This window comes from Pteropus vampyrus, unplaced genomic scaffold (assembly GCF_000151845.1).
Source record: "Pteropus vampyrus isolate Shadow unplaced genomic scaffold, Pvam_2.0 Scaffold56, whole genome shotgun sequence".
In the NCBI taxonomy this organism is placed as follows: domain Eukaryota; kingdom Metazoa; phylum Chordata; class Mammalia; order Chiroptera; family Pteropodidae; genus Pteropus; species Pteropus vampyrus.
The window spans coordinates 6209293-6224128 of record NW_011888837.1 but is presented as its reverse complement, the minus strand read 5'-3'; the positions used below and the strand labels follow the sequence as shown (position 1 = coordinate 6224128).

The 14836-nt window shown below is 37.5% G+C and overlaps 1 protein-coding gene across 1 annotated transcript in view; it reads right to left on the bottom strand.

Moving 5' to 3' along the window:
* The window catches only part of ANXA3 (annexin A3), a 50633-nt gene that overhangs the window by 34131 nt on the left and 1666 nt on the right, over positions 1-14836 (bottom strand). The window contains exons 2-3 of the mRNA XM_023530855.1: positions 12875-12927; positions 1033-1120 (exon numbers count right to left, since the gene is read on the bottom strand). Coding sequence (XP_023386623.1) covers positions 1033-1120; positions 12875-12889 — 103 coding nt within the window. The 5' untranslated portion in view covers positions 12890-12927. The remainder of the gene's footprint in view (positions 1-1032; positions 1121-12874; positions 12928-14836) is intronic.

Below are 14836 nucleotides of genomic sequence, written 5' to 3'. Positions count from 1 at the left end.
AACTATAATTGAAAAAAATGTTTTAAATTATGTTTTTTCAAGTTTGGTATACAGATTTTATTTTTAAAAAATCTTGCCAATTGTGAAGAAGACAATCCAACCAAAAAATGGATAAAAGATATGAAGAAGTCATTAAGGGAAGAGGAAGGAAATAAATGATGCTTAACCATATCAGTGATGGGGATGTGGAAGAGAAGGGAAATAAATAAATACATATGCAGAGTGAGATACATGCATGACCTTAGCAAGTATTGGTGAGAATATAGAGAGAAAATGTCTCATGTATTGCTGCTAGGAATGCTAATTTGTATATTCATTTCAGAGAGCAGTTTGGCAAAATTTCTAATTTGAAGATGAACATCTTCTTCAACCTAGAAATTCTTATTGTTATACTCTAGAGAAATGCTAGCAAATGTGCACATGAGACATAGCAGGAATATTCAATGCAGTATTTTTATATCGTAATAGAAAAGAATTGTAGGTAATTTAAAAGTTCCATCAATATTCCCATCTTATGATACAGTAATTCAATAGACTACTATGCAGTTAAAATTAATGAACTAGAGCTAAACATATCAACATGGATAAATCTCAAAAGCATAATGTTAAGGGATAAAAACAAGTTGCAGAAGAATGTATGCAGTATGATTTCGATTTATACTGTTTGAGACCATGCAAAGCACTATGTGCACACATACGTATTTATGGAATTACAACTTTCATGGGAATTAGCTCCAGAAAGAACTGGCAAGCACAATATCTGTAATGATTTATGATGATTATGATAATTACTGTTGTTGGTAGCAGTAATTGCAATGGTAGTATTTAATATTAAGTAAATATGGCAAATTTTAAGATTTAATAAAACTGGGTTCCTTATACTTTTCCTCATTATTTCACAATTTTAAAAAGTACCTTATAATTTTTCTAATTGAGTAAGCCAACTTGGGCAAAATGAACTATTGCACTATTAGATGGTGACTTTTTAGATTTGCTTCAATATTAAGAAAGGAATTGTAAAGTATTACTCACCAATTCCTCTGATTGCCTTACGAATCGCTTCAGCATCCACTGATGGGCTAAAGCCTGGATAATCTCGCACTGTCCCTCGGTGTCCAACCTAGAAGGAAATATTTGAGAATCCCGCTGGTTCAAAATGATATCTTTGTTTAAACACATATTCCCATATGCATATTGCAAACATGTAACAAATCCACAATTTGCACACCTTCTTATCCCTTCAAGAGTGGTTCAAGAAAGAGTCTCCTTTCCCTAGAAATGCCGGTAATATGACATCTACCACATGTGTAATGAGGCCTCTCTTTTTTTCTTCTTCTGTAATAAATGAGAAATATAAAACATTCATTCTAGGGCAATGAATTGTGTTAATTCTGGTGACTGAAGAATACTTGCTTTAAATTAGCATCTGTATCAAAGCAAGGAGAAAGTTTGAATTTCCTACATTCTCTTTGTTTTCAAGTGATAATTCAAAGCTCTTCACTGCAACTTACACGGAAGTAATTGTGGTTTACAGACTTCAAGAGGGTGTAATTAATATGATCATTGTTCTTAGGGAACACTACACTAAAGGATCCATAAATGAAAACCCCATTAGGACGGCCTGTTAAGCTTTGTTTAATAGATGTGCAATTGTGGTTGATAAATCCTGTTCTGAAAGCTCCACTGACATAGATCTTCAGGAATAGCATGGGAATGACAAATGCCACGATACTAATTTTAAAAACATAAATTAGAAACATGTCACTAAGTTACGAAAGACCATCCTACAGAAAGAATATCTTAAAACTGCTTGTGTGACTATAGAACAGCCACAAAGATGTTGAGAAAAATCCAAGTGAGCATGTACTTATATGGCATTTTCTAATTCTTTGAATAAAAATCTATCTTTACAGTAATGTTTTCTTTCTAAACTGATTTTCCCATCCCATTACTGAATAATACTGGCTCTGTTATCTTGTGTTACTACGGCTTCATTTAGGCTCTCCTGAAGTACTTGATATTTTCATGAAAAGACATCTTGTCACATTAAAGTGAATGGAAAATTAATGTTCTGGCACAGTAAAAAATGATAGTCTGTTGATTTAATAGATTAGATTGAACAGTTTGCTTCAATACAATCAAACATCATTTAATCTTACAGTTTCCAAAATAAAGATTTTGATACTAAAAAAGTAATTATGAGTCAGAAAGTAGATGTGAATATGCCCGATCTAAAGGCACCTGTAAGAAATCAGTCACTTCACCAAAATCTTTGGAAAAGTCTCTTTCTCCAAGGCTTCATATATATGTTAGCGATTCACAGAGCCAATGGGCTTCATTTCAATTCTATCCATGTATGAACTTTTGTGTTTATCTTATGTGTCCATCTTCAACGTGTGGTATTTTAGAAGAAGCAGCACAATATTACAGCATTTGAGTGCTACATGCCCAGCACTGTGCTAAGCACTTTATATACATTAACTATAATCTGCATAACAGTCCTGGTGAATGAGTAAGAGTGATACATTTCACATACAAGACACCAAGAATTAAGAAGATCGGAGAATTAGTCCAGTCCACAGGGCTAAATACCTTGCCACATTATCTTGTCATATTAAACGGTAGAATCTCAATTTGAATGCAGTCCTGACCATTGCAACCCATTCCTAGTCTTTCTTGAAATGTGCTCTCTGAATCACCTGAGATGATTCTTTAAAATGCATGTGACTAGGCCCTGCCATAGACATATTAAATTATATTTCTTAAAAATGAGGTAAAAATTAGGTAGACATTACACATTTATGAAGCTCCCCGGGTAATTCTGTGCCATGCAGATAAATATGGTTGCTTCTGAATACCAAAAGACAAAATTGCAGTCAGATTCTAATTGTTCATGAACTATGAAAACTCAGGGCTTCTATTCTAGCCATGACCTTTTCACTGTCCCGTACTACCTACACATCAAAATATGCTGCACTTCCAAAATATAAAATTAAGAGGATGAAATTCTCAATCTGTTATGCAATTTGCTACCTAGTAAGAACTAAGTGGGAAGGGACTCCTTGTTTAATTAAAGGAAAAAACTACATAGAACACACACGCGCGAGCGCACACCCACACACCCACACACACACACACACACACACACACACACACACACACTGCCCCGCCCCTCACCTAGCTTGAAAAATGGCTCTGGAATTCTGAAGTGAAACCTTAGTAATTTCAAACTGCTTCATTTATTTAAATAAGCAATATTATTTATTTGATACACTTGGTCACCCAGAACATTCAGAAATATTTACATGACTTATGAAAAAAATCTTACAGTAAAAGTAATTAAGAGTCTTTTAAACAAATATATGTCGGGGAGTGAACAAAGTGCTTTACAGACAACTTATTTAACTCTTACAATAGGCTGAACGGGTGGATTTTATCATTTCCATTTATAAAGGGAAGAAACTCAATCTCAAAAAAAATGTGTTTGCTTAATATAACTCTGCTACTACGCCCCAGAATTTGAGCCTACTACCTCCTTGTGTCTAAAATGCCCTGTGCTCTATATCACATGACAATGCTTGACAGGATTCCACGTAGTGGTTCTCAAAGTGTGTTTCCTGGATCAGCAGCATCAGCATCAGCAGCATCTGGGAACTTATTAGAAATGCAAATTCTCAGGCCTTGCCCACCCTAATGAATCAATATCTCTGGGGCTAAGACTCAGGATTTTTGTTTTTTTAAACAACCTTTCGAGATGATTCTAATGCCTGCTAATGTTTGAAAAACACTGCTCTATTTATTCTCAGCTGCCCAGAAAACCAAAGCAAAAATGAACGAACAAGTCCTAGATTATTTTATGGGTGTGGAAGAAGAATTTGATGATGAGCTCATTGTTTCAGGAATGTTGGCATTTTTGCAGCCTAACAAAACTATTTTCATGGCCTGCTTCATTGCAAGCTTAACTCTTTGACATTTAAATTACTAATCAATACCTGACTTAGTTTATCCACTAACTTTACCACCCTGACAAAGTGTCAGTGCTAGCTAGTATGGGACATGGCATAAATATTTGGGAATCTTTCATTTATTTTTTTTAAACCACATATAATCGGAATTCCATACACATCCCTTAAACACATTTAGTTGCTTTCCTCTTCTCAAACTTGACCTTCCGATGCCCCAAAAGGAAAATAACCCTGAAACCAGTTGGAAAAGAAATTAAAGCAAGAAATGTCTAAATAAAGGAGGAACGGGAAAGCTCTTTACATTAGTAACAACTACTATCAACTATGGGCCAAGCACTGTGCTAAGCATGTGTCCTGCATAAGCTCGTTCCATCCTCACAAAAACTTATTAAGGCCGATATAATAAATTCCATTCACAGATAATGATGAAACTGATGCTGAAGTAACTTGCCTGAGCTCGCGCAGCCAGCAAGTGGTCAGTCTCATCAGTCTTTGCTCCTAATTACTAGGCTAGGATGCATCTCATTTGAACCATCTTCTTCATGCCAATATAATTTCCCCTGATCTTCTAAAACTATCCTTTGGAGGTCAGTCATAGCACATGAGGCCTTGACACCACTGGTGTGGCCACGATGGGCCTGGGGATGTGTCTGCTACTACCCCTGAGAAAGGCCAGTCTGTCCTTGACTCATGAAAGCCAGCTGTACCTATTTCTTCATGCAAAGAGTTTGCAAGAAGTTAAACACTAACGTTTGGAATAATGAATAAAAGTGAAAAATAGAAGGTGCCCATCCAACTGACAAGAAACATATTTAAAGCCAAATGATTCAGAGCAAGAAGAACAGCTGCTGCAGGTAGATTCTGAAGGTGAGGCAAAGCCAAATCACTCCTCACTTCATAAAACCCTGTAAAGGCCATGTCCAAAAGTTAAGCTTTCAAGTCAAAGCCTTGTATAAATTTCCAAGACGCAGAAGGGCCAGGGAGAAATGATGACTCTCTGCTCAATGTCAAAACACTTTGGGTCATAAAGTTTTGTGATAAAAGAAAAAATGGAATAGACTAAAAAAAAGGCAATCAAAACTTGGAAACTTAAGATGTCTCACTCAATTTTTCAAGTAAAAGGTGGTTTCCAAAACCAAAGAAAGTTTACTATAAAAGGCCCTGAAATGAAATATGGTCAAATGAAGCAGGTATCATGGATTGAATTCTGTTTCCCCAAAAAAGATGTGTTTAAGTCCTAATTCATAGTACTTCAAAAATGTGACCTATTTGGATATAAGGTTATTGCTGATGTAATTTGTTAAGATGAGGTTATACCAGTGTAGGGCGGGCCCCTAATCCAATATAATTGGGGTGCTCAGAAGACAGTCATGTGAAGACAGAGACATACAGAGAGACTGTGATGTGGCGATGAAGAGATAACGTCAAAAATTGAAGTTGTACCAAGGAACACCGAAGATCGCCACTAAACCACCAGAAGCCAGGAAGCATAGAGGAAGGATTCCCTCATAGGTTTCCAAGGGAGCCTGGCCTACCAACACCATGACTTTGGACTTCCAGCTTTTAGAACAGCGAGGCAAAAATATTCTATTGTCTTAAACCACCGAGTTTGTGGCACTTTGTTACAACAAAAGCGCCACAAACTCGGTGGTTTAAGACAATAGAATCCCAGGAAGCTAATATAGCTGGTAAGATGCAAGAGGAAAAAACTGGTAACCACTGAGTCACGCAGGGCAAATACCAGGGGCCTCATCTTCTCCCACAGGCTGGCAGTGATCGCTGCTGATGGAAGGTTCCCTGTCACTACTGCCTTGCATCCATCGGAAAATAGACTTTCAAGAAAATCAAATCATATCATTTCCCCTTCATATTCCTTGCTCTCCATTTAAAACTTTTTCTTTTCCTCTTTGCCTCTGATATGCCAGGCTTCTCCAAAGGCTACTCATTAGGTTGACAAATTATAGTTTTTATTATGATTAGATATGAAAGAGAGACCCTCGCTCCATGGTAGTCAAGCTTGGGTCAGGAAGTGGCAAGGCACAGCTCTTTAAAATTCATTCCATTCATTCCCAAGAAGCCTCTCTCTTCTCACTCAGGTTATACACAATTCCTTTCAAGGCTTTGTCCTGAAATAAAGCTCTCATGTTTTGATTTGAAATCCAGGTCTAACCTGTTTTTCATTAACTTCCTACAGTGAGCCATTTTTGTAACTGTCTCAGGGCCAATATTTATCTAAAGAAGCTTCAGGGAACATGGTTTAAAACACACACCAGACAGGAAGTTACAATCACGCCGAAGAATACCTAATCAAGTACGATGCCTGCTCTGCTTGGGATGTGACAAGTCCATTTTCAAAGCCAGCCCTGAGGTGCGGTAGAGTGGAAGAAGACCAGAGAAATTCAGCACATGCACATGTGTGTAACACAGGTATTTTCCCCATACATGTATTAAATTTGCATGATCAGGAAGAACAACACACCAGGATAAGATGTAATGGGGTGTCCCCACCGAAGCAAGAAATATGAAACTGGACAGGGTTCTCACAGACTCCCTGTACCCAGGACCAACAGCATCCAAATGCCCAGGGCTGGTGTCATCCATGGTGCCACAAAATTGGAAAGGCATTACCTTTCCTAAATTCTCTCTCACATTAGCATATTGCACCTGTCCTGGGAGCCCTACCACAGGTGTCATTCCTCTGGGTTACAGAGCAGAAATGGGAATATTGTGTCCTCAAGTGTCAAACTGCACCAATCTTGTTCCCAAGAAAGAAAGGGTCGGGTGGGGAGGGGAAGCTGCGCTCTCTAATTCTCACCATGAACACATTATCGTGGATTAGCTTTTCCTATTAGCAACTTTCTGCCTTAGATAAGCCTTCTCCAACCTTTCTGTCATCAGGAATCCCTTTTATTATTTCTTCTCCATGGACCTCATGTTTCGAGTGATCCTGCCTGCCAATCTGTATTTGTTACAAAACATTAACTCATGTCCTCCTGTTACTTATCATTAAAGATATAACTTCCAAACATAGTTTCTGATCAACATAAGATAACTAGTGCCAATGCTGATATAATTCTAGTGAAAAAAAAAAATAAAGGTATGATGCTTTGGAAACTGTAGACCTCAATGAGAATTATATATGTGTGCTATAATAAAGAATATATCTGGTCTTTGTCCCGGGTTCCAGGCACAGAGGTCCAAAAATTCCTGAATGACGAAAGTGTCTTTTTATGCTAATGAGGTGGCTCAAAGTGGAACGCTAGATAGCTTTAGGATCAGGGCTGCAGCTAAGAAGACCAGCCAAGACTTGATTAGAGGGTTGGCAGTCTGAGAGAAGTGGACTGGACAGAGTTCAATCCCACGACCAGTGACTTAATCGATCTCACCTACGTAGTCAAACTCTAGTAAACATTGGACTCTGAGGCTTGTTGGAGCCTCCCAGCTGGTGAACAGACGGCTGTGCAACGAGGGTGTCGCACCCTGACTCCCTGGGTAGAGGGCACAGAAGCTTTGCCTCCAGGGCTCTTCCAGACCTCACTTTATGCATAGATTTTATAATAGAACTAATTATAAGTATAGCACTTTCTGTGAGTTCTGTGAGTTGTTCAAGAGAATTACTGAACCTGAGATGGTCATGGAAATCCCCAAATTTACAGTTAATTGATCAGAAATGTAGGTGGCTCTAAGACTTGCATCTGGCATCTGAAGTGAGGGCTGAGCCCTTAAACCTGTGGAGTCCCACGCTAACTCCTGGTAGTTCTTGTCAGAACTGTAATGCGGTATATTTACTTGGAGTTGGTATGGAACTTCATATGTCTTTAAAAATATATAAATGTCCAAACCCATAGAATGTACAACACCAAGAGTGAACTGTCATGTAACCATGGACTCTGGACAATGATGTGTCAACGAAGCTTCATCACTTTTACCACTCTGGTGGGGGTGTCGACAGAAGGGTAGGCTGTCTGTGCATGTAAAGGTCAGCGGTCTATGGGAAATCTCTGTACCTTCCTCTCGATTTTGCTGAAACTGCTCTAAAAATAGTCTTAAGTACATATTTATATATATTTAAAATATGAGAAAACATTGGAAATAGGAGTGGTCAGAAAGACTCTATTTGGGAAACCTCCATCTGTTTCAGGAGGCTCAGAGAAAATCATTCCTATGGGTGCTGCTGATTTGTGATAAACTCAGGCCCAGGAAACAGGCAGAAAACATTTTTACTAAAAAAGTTGCAGAAATATTAATGAGCGAGAAATATGTTATTAGAGAAAAAATCAGTATATTGAAATGATAATGATGGTAACATTTACCTAGTACTTACCACACACCAGGCACTGGTAACGCTTTTACATGAACTGATTTGATGCTTACAAACATTAGATGATGTAAGTACTATTATTATACCTGTTTTACAGGTGAGGAAACTGAGATAGTGAGAGACTAAGTAATTTTTGAAAAGGAGAACTGGGGTTGTGGCTAGACTATCTTCACTCGGCGCCTGGTGGAGCCCATTGCACTAAGTACTTATTTTAGTTGTTTGACCACCTTTGTGTGAACTCCTTTAAGACCAAGTTAGTAGGTGTCATATTTATGATAAGTATTATTTTTGTAAAACTTTTACCCCTTGAGTCCAGAGAGGCTCTATGTTCCCCTTCCTCATTTTGCAAATTAGAGTTTGGAGTGGGGAAGGGAGAAGGTATAACAAGTTAGGATGTTATAACAGTTCGTGATGATTAAAACAATTATGAGTTAATTTAGAACAATTTTAGTAGCGTAATAAGAATATTAATGTGAGAGTTCAAACAATAGTAATTACATTTATTATTATTCTGTAAAAGTTTTGAATTAGCCATGGAGGAAAGAGCTCAGAATATCTGCATGAGAAAGCCATGTAGAAGGCACACATGGAAAAAAATACTACTATGGTATCCTAATAAAGAGTCATATTTTAAGCTATTCTAATTTGTGGGTTGCCTGAGTGCTTGTTTTGGACCTAAAGGCAACATCTGACAGAAGACCTTAGATCAGGGTACAAACCGCTAAGCTATCAGGCCCTTTCATCAAGGGTTAAGTAGTAGAACACACGCCTGAATTGAGATATTCAACATTTTCAAACAAAGGAAACAGTAATGCAACATAGATTGTTTCCTCATCTGAAACAATGACAGGGTTGCAATACTCCTAGGTAGAACACACAGATAGAACACACAGACCTAGCAAACCAGCCATTCTTTCATCTTCAAAGGTAATGACTGAAACTGCAACTCAGTTTGATCGGATCACTCCAGTAAACTCACCTTATACCAGGTATCACAAATCCATCTACAGTTTGTAGAAAAACATGGACTTGATTGCTCCTTTGTGTGTGTGTGTACATGTGTGCTTTTATGTGTAAGAGGGGAAAAGAGAATAGATAAAATTTAGTGATAAGACTATTTACACAAATCTGAGTGTTGTTTTTATTGTGGTAAAAAGCATAACATAAAATTTACCACATGAATCTTTTTGAGTGTACAGCTCAGTACTTGTATTACTGTTCGCAGTGCTGTGAACCAGGTCCCCGGACTTTTTTCATGTACAGAACAGAAACTCTACCCACAAAGCAACAACGCCCCCTCCCCCAGCCCCTGGCAACTACAATTCTACTTTCTATTTCTATGAATTTGACTACTTTAGATACCTCATATAAATGAAATCATATAATATTTTGTTCTTTTATTACTGGCGTATTTCACTTAGCATAATGTCCTCAAGTTTTATCTATGTTGTAGCATGTGTCACAATTTCCTTCCTTTTTAAAGCTAAATAATATTTCACTGTATATATAGACCACATTTTGTTTATCCATTCATCTGTCTATGGACATTTGGGTTGTTTCCACCTCTTGTCTATTGTGAATAATGCTGCCGTGAACATGGGAGTACAGATATCTCTTAAAGACCCTGTTTTCACTTCTTTTGGATGTTTATACAGAAGTGAGATTGCTGGATCATATGGTAGTTCTACTTTTAACTCTTTTTGAGAAACCGCCATATCGTTTTCCACGGTTGTTTTTAATATTTGTTCTCAGAGATCTCACTCATAAATATTAGTTTTTTTAATTTGAGAAGAGGGGAAAATAGGCAAAAGAAAAGGCAGCTGGAGCCAGGGCCTCCTCTCCCCTTAAGCACAGCTTCCTCTTTCTAGTCTACTCCCCACTTTACTTCCTGTTGCCCAATGACAAATGCTACCAATCCCCTGACATTGCCACATTCCCAGCCCCTTATGGTAGGCAGAACAACAGCTTCCTTCTCAAATGTGAATGTGTTATGGTATATGAAAAAAGGGACTTTGCAGATATAATTAAGGTTCCAGATCTTAAAATCTGGAAATTAGCCTGGATTATCTGGTGGGCCCAATCTAATCATGTGAGCATTTAGACGCAGAGAACTGTCTCCAGCTAGAGCAAGAAAAGGAAGGCAGAAGAGAGATGCCCCAAAGGAAAAGCCAGAGAGATTGCAGTCATGAGAAGGACTCTATGTACCCTTACTGTTCTGAGATGTAGGGGGCCACATACCAGGATTGGCAGAAGACTTTATGGAGTAGGTCCTCAACCCCTGGGCTATGGACCTATACTAGTCTGTGGCCTTTTAGGAACTGGACCACGGAGCAGGTGAGCGGCAGAGATCAAGTGGAAGCTTCATCTGTATTTGCAGCCACTCCCCAGCACTAGCATCACCGCTTCAGCTCCACCTCAGATCATCAGGCATTAGATTCTCATAGAAGCACAGGTCCCTGGACCCAAAAGGTTGGGGACTGCTGCTCTAGGGGATAGGTTAGCCCCTGATGACAGCCTATAAAAAAAACAGGTACCTGTCTTAAAACTGTAAGGAACTAAATTTCGCCAACAACCTAAATGAGCTCAGAGGTGCATTCTTCCCGGTCTCCGGAAAAGAATGCAGCCCTGCCAACAGCTTCATTTTAGTGCCACAGACCCATTTTGGGTTTCTAACATATAAAATTGTGAGATAACAAATGGGCACTGTTTAAGCTGCTACATTTATGATAACTGGTCATAATGGCAACAAGAAACTAATAAACCTCTGTCGCACTCACCTGGGTCTCTCCTAGCCCTTCAGAAATGTGTCATGACTTTGAAGGTGTCAGCTGGAGAGCCTGACCAACTAATCCCACACCTATTTACTAATGGACAAGGGCTAGAGGCAGTTTTTTTTTTTTTAACACCAGCATTCTGGAGAGAGAGATTTTTTGCATTTGACTCTGCTATATATCTGTAATAGCAAAAAGAATTTCAGACCTGGAAAGAGGAGAGATAAGCCTCCTGGCCAGTGATAGGGAATAATTTGGGACCAAGCAAAGCCTTGCCACCGCACACCTTCCTTAGGCACTGCTTTTGCTGAGGGCCGGTCACATCTCCATACAAGCATCCTCTTATAAGCCTCTTACTTATAAAATATAATGTATGTTCATCGTTAAAAAAAAAAAAATCAAAGCCAGAAGGTGATGCCTTAAAAAATAAAAGTACCCTTGTTCATAGTTCCACCTTTCCAGAAAGTTGTCATGTAACAGTGTATTTGTGTATCTATCTATCTATCTATCATCTATCTATCTATCTATCTATCTATCTATCTATATTTTCTTTTTAAACAAAATCACTCTATATATGCTATTCTATAACTTGATTTTTTTCATTGATTAATTTATCATTGTCTTATGTCAGGATATATAAAGCTGACTTGTTCCTCCGTTCTTTTTAATGATCACATAAAAATGGCTATAAGTAACAAAGGAGTAATTTACTAATTTCATACCCCATGGTTGGCCATTCATGCTGTCTGCATATTGTCATTAACATAAATGAATGTCCTCAGGTTCATATTTTTTCAACCTTATACCAGTATATCTAAATGATAAATACCCAGAAGTGGAATTACTGGTTTAAAGGGTGTGTACATTTAAATAGTGATAGATATTGCCAAAATACAATCCGAAAGTGTGTCAAGTTTATTCTCTCATGAACAGAGTACCTGTCTTGCCCACAGATACCTCTGCAACATTAGTCTTACTACATATTTTTTACCTTTACTAATTTCTTAGGAAGAAAATGTTTTCTCATTGCGTTATTTACATTTCTTTAATTTTCAGTGAGGTGTATCATCTTTTCATGTGTTTACTGAACATTTATAATTCTTTTCATGTCTTATTCACATCCCTTGCAACTTTTCCCATCAAGTTCATTTTTCTTATTGATGTATTCAACTTATTTGTATGTTAAGGAAATAAGTGTTTTGTCTGGTGTGCTGCAAATATTTTCCCCTGGTGTGTTGTCTTATGACTCTACTAATAGTACTGTTTGCCATCATAAATTATAAATTTATACATAGTTAAGTAGATCAATATTTATCTTTTAGGCTTTTGGTTTGTTTACGGTTGTGTCTTCCTTACTCCAAGATTATTTTCAAAATTCATCCATTTTTCATCACTTTCATTTCAGTATTTTATCCATCTGAAATTTATTTTAATGTAAGAAGAGAGAAGGAATATGATTGACTTTTTCCCAAATGGCTAGAAGCTTTCCTAACATTATTTACTGAACAAGCCATTTTTTCTCTCTGCTATGAAATGTCATCTTTATCATATAATAAATTCCCAAATTAAATACTAAATTTATTCTGTTATTGACCTTTCTGCTTTGGTGTCATAGTTATATTTTAACTACATATCTTTACAACACATTTTTATATTTTATTCCTTTTAGACATCCTCTAGTTCTCTAGTTTTTTTTTTTTTTTTGGTTAATTTTCTCAGGTGAACTTTTTATGAACTTTCAAAAAAAAATTTTTTTTTTTTAATTTTGATTGGACTCAGTTAAGTGACCGTGTTAGGAAGGCTTGATTTTTACTTACCCAGAGAGATGCCATGATATACCACCTTTGCCTTAAGTTCAGGTCACACTAACCTATTAAAAGAAAAAAAATTACTAAACTGTATAAATTGAAGATTCTGAACATAATAATCCACCAACCCTTAATCTTTAATCCAGAAACAGAACCCTACATTCAAAGAGAAACAGCCTCTAGAAGAGAATGTGTCTTTAACATCAAGAAGAGGATGTGTCTTTAACATCAATTAGTCCATTTGCTAAACAAACATTTACTGAGCACCTACTATATACAAGGGATGGTGCTAGACCTGTAAAGGGCTCAAAAAAAAAAAAAGATAAAAATATCTCTGACTTAAAGGGTTTACAAATATGTTTCCTGGAAAGCCAATTTTTGACTCATTTAAATCTAGTAGAACTCTGCTGATGGCTGACTTCTTTTAACCAGGACAGACTACTATCATAGGGAATAACAACAGAAACCAGAAAATTGTCCCCCCGCCCGCAACACAAATTTTAGCTGGCTTCAATTTGATTCCTTGTATTTGAATGTGAAATCTCTATCTACATTTTACAAGGCTCCAAGCCTGTACACAGCCTGTTATAAACAGATACACCTGCTCTTTAGGGCAGACCATTCCTTGGTAGGGGGCAGAGGTGAAAAGAACAGTTCTTTGATGGAGCCCAGATCGGGAATTCAGGCATACTTTCCATAAGTAGACATATTAAAACATGCTGGCATATCTCCAGGGTTGATTTAGAAATGGAAGTTGCTCCCACCCATCCTGGAAACAAAATATTTTAAAAATTCAATGACAGCCTCAGAACAAAGTTCAATAGGAAATTATACCAGTAGTTCCAGTTTTCTCAAGCTCTCTGTGCCTAGTGCTGTCGGCTCTCTAGTTACAGGGTCTAATACTACTTCCCTCTGTCTCCACAGTGATTACAAGGTATCACTAGTTCCGTTTTTGCCTGTTAAAGCTAGACACAATTTCTTTTAGCCTCAGTTTTCTCATTTGTAAAAAAGGAGACAGGAAGGCTGTTGCTGGAATACAAAAGTGATAAGTGGCATCACATCAGCTAGAGTTTTGAGTTCTTACTACGTGCCACGTAATACAAAAAGCACTAAAAGGTCAATTTCGCAAAGCTAAACCGTTTTGTCATGTTTGTTCACTAGAGCATACAAGATACTAATAAAAAAAAAAACCCAACTCATTGAATGAATGAATGATTTAACATATGCCTCACAATAAACTAGGGAGCTAGGTGCCATTACCTGGTTCAAACATGGTTAAAGCTGATACTCAATATGTGTTGATCCAGTATAATTTGCAAATTATTAACAATTATTACTGATTTAAGTTTTAAGGCGTAAAGAATTACTTCATGGCCTCAGAACTACTTCATGGTGGAGGCCAAATGACCTTAACACTAGAACTTTAAACATCCTTTTCTGAAAGGAATTAGAGCGGCTACATCATTTCCTTTACTTCCTCCTCCATTCCTATTTCTAAACAGATTTCTCTACACACCCACAGAACTCTGGGAATACGGTTCTGGTTTTCTTTACATCTTTAAATTCCCTTTTCAGTCAGTTTGAAGTTTTCTTCCTTCACGAAAGCCAATGGCGACATCTTTGCAGAATGTTTTAGTGAGTTACATTTTTTTATGATGTCGATTTAAAAAAAGTTGCAAATGTGCTCTCCCTGAGGGTTGAGTTTTGCTGTCGGTATAGATCACAGATCCTTGGAAAGAATTTAGCTCCGGTGTAACATTTTATCAGCAGCCAGAGAGGGGCCTCCGGCGACCCAGACTTCCCAGACCACAATTTCCTATATATGGTCATTTGCAATCAAGTACTCAGATCCCCCACCTGCTGACTCAAACGCCAAATGCCACAGTAGTGATTCACGCGTCTAGTGAATGGGACTCTGTTGCAATCAAAGAAAAAGGTGAATCTTTTCAAGAAAATGTAAACTTCTGGACT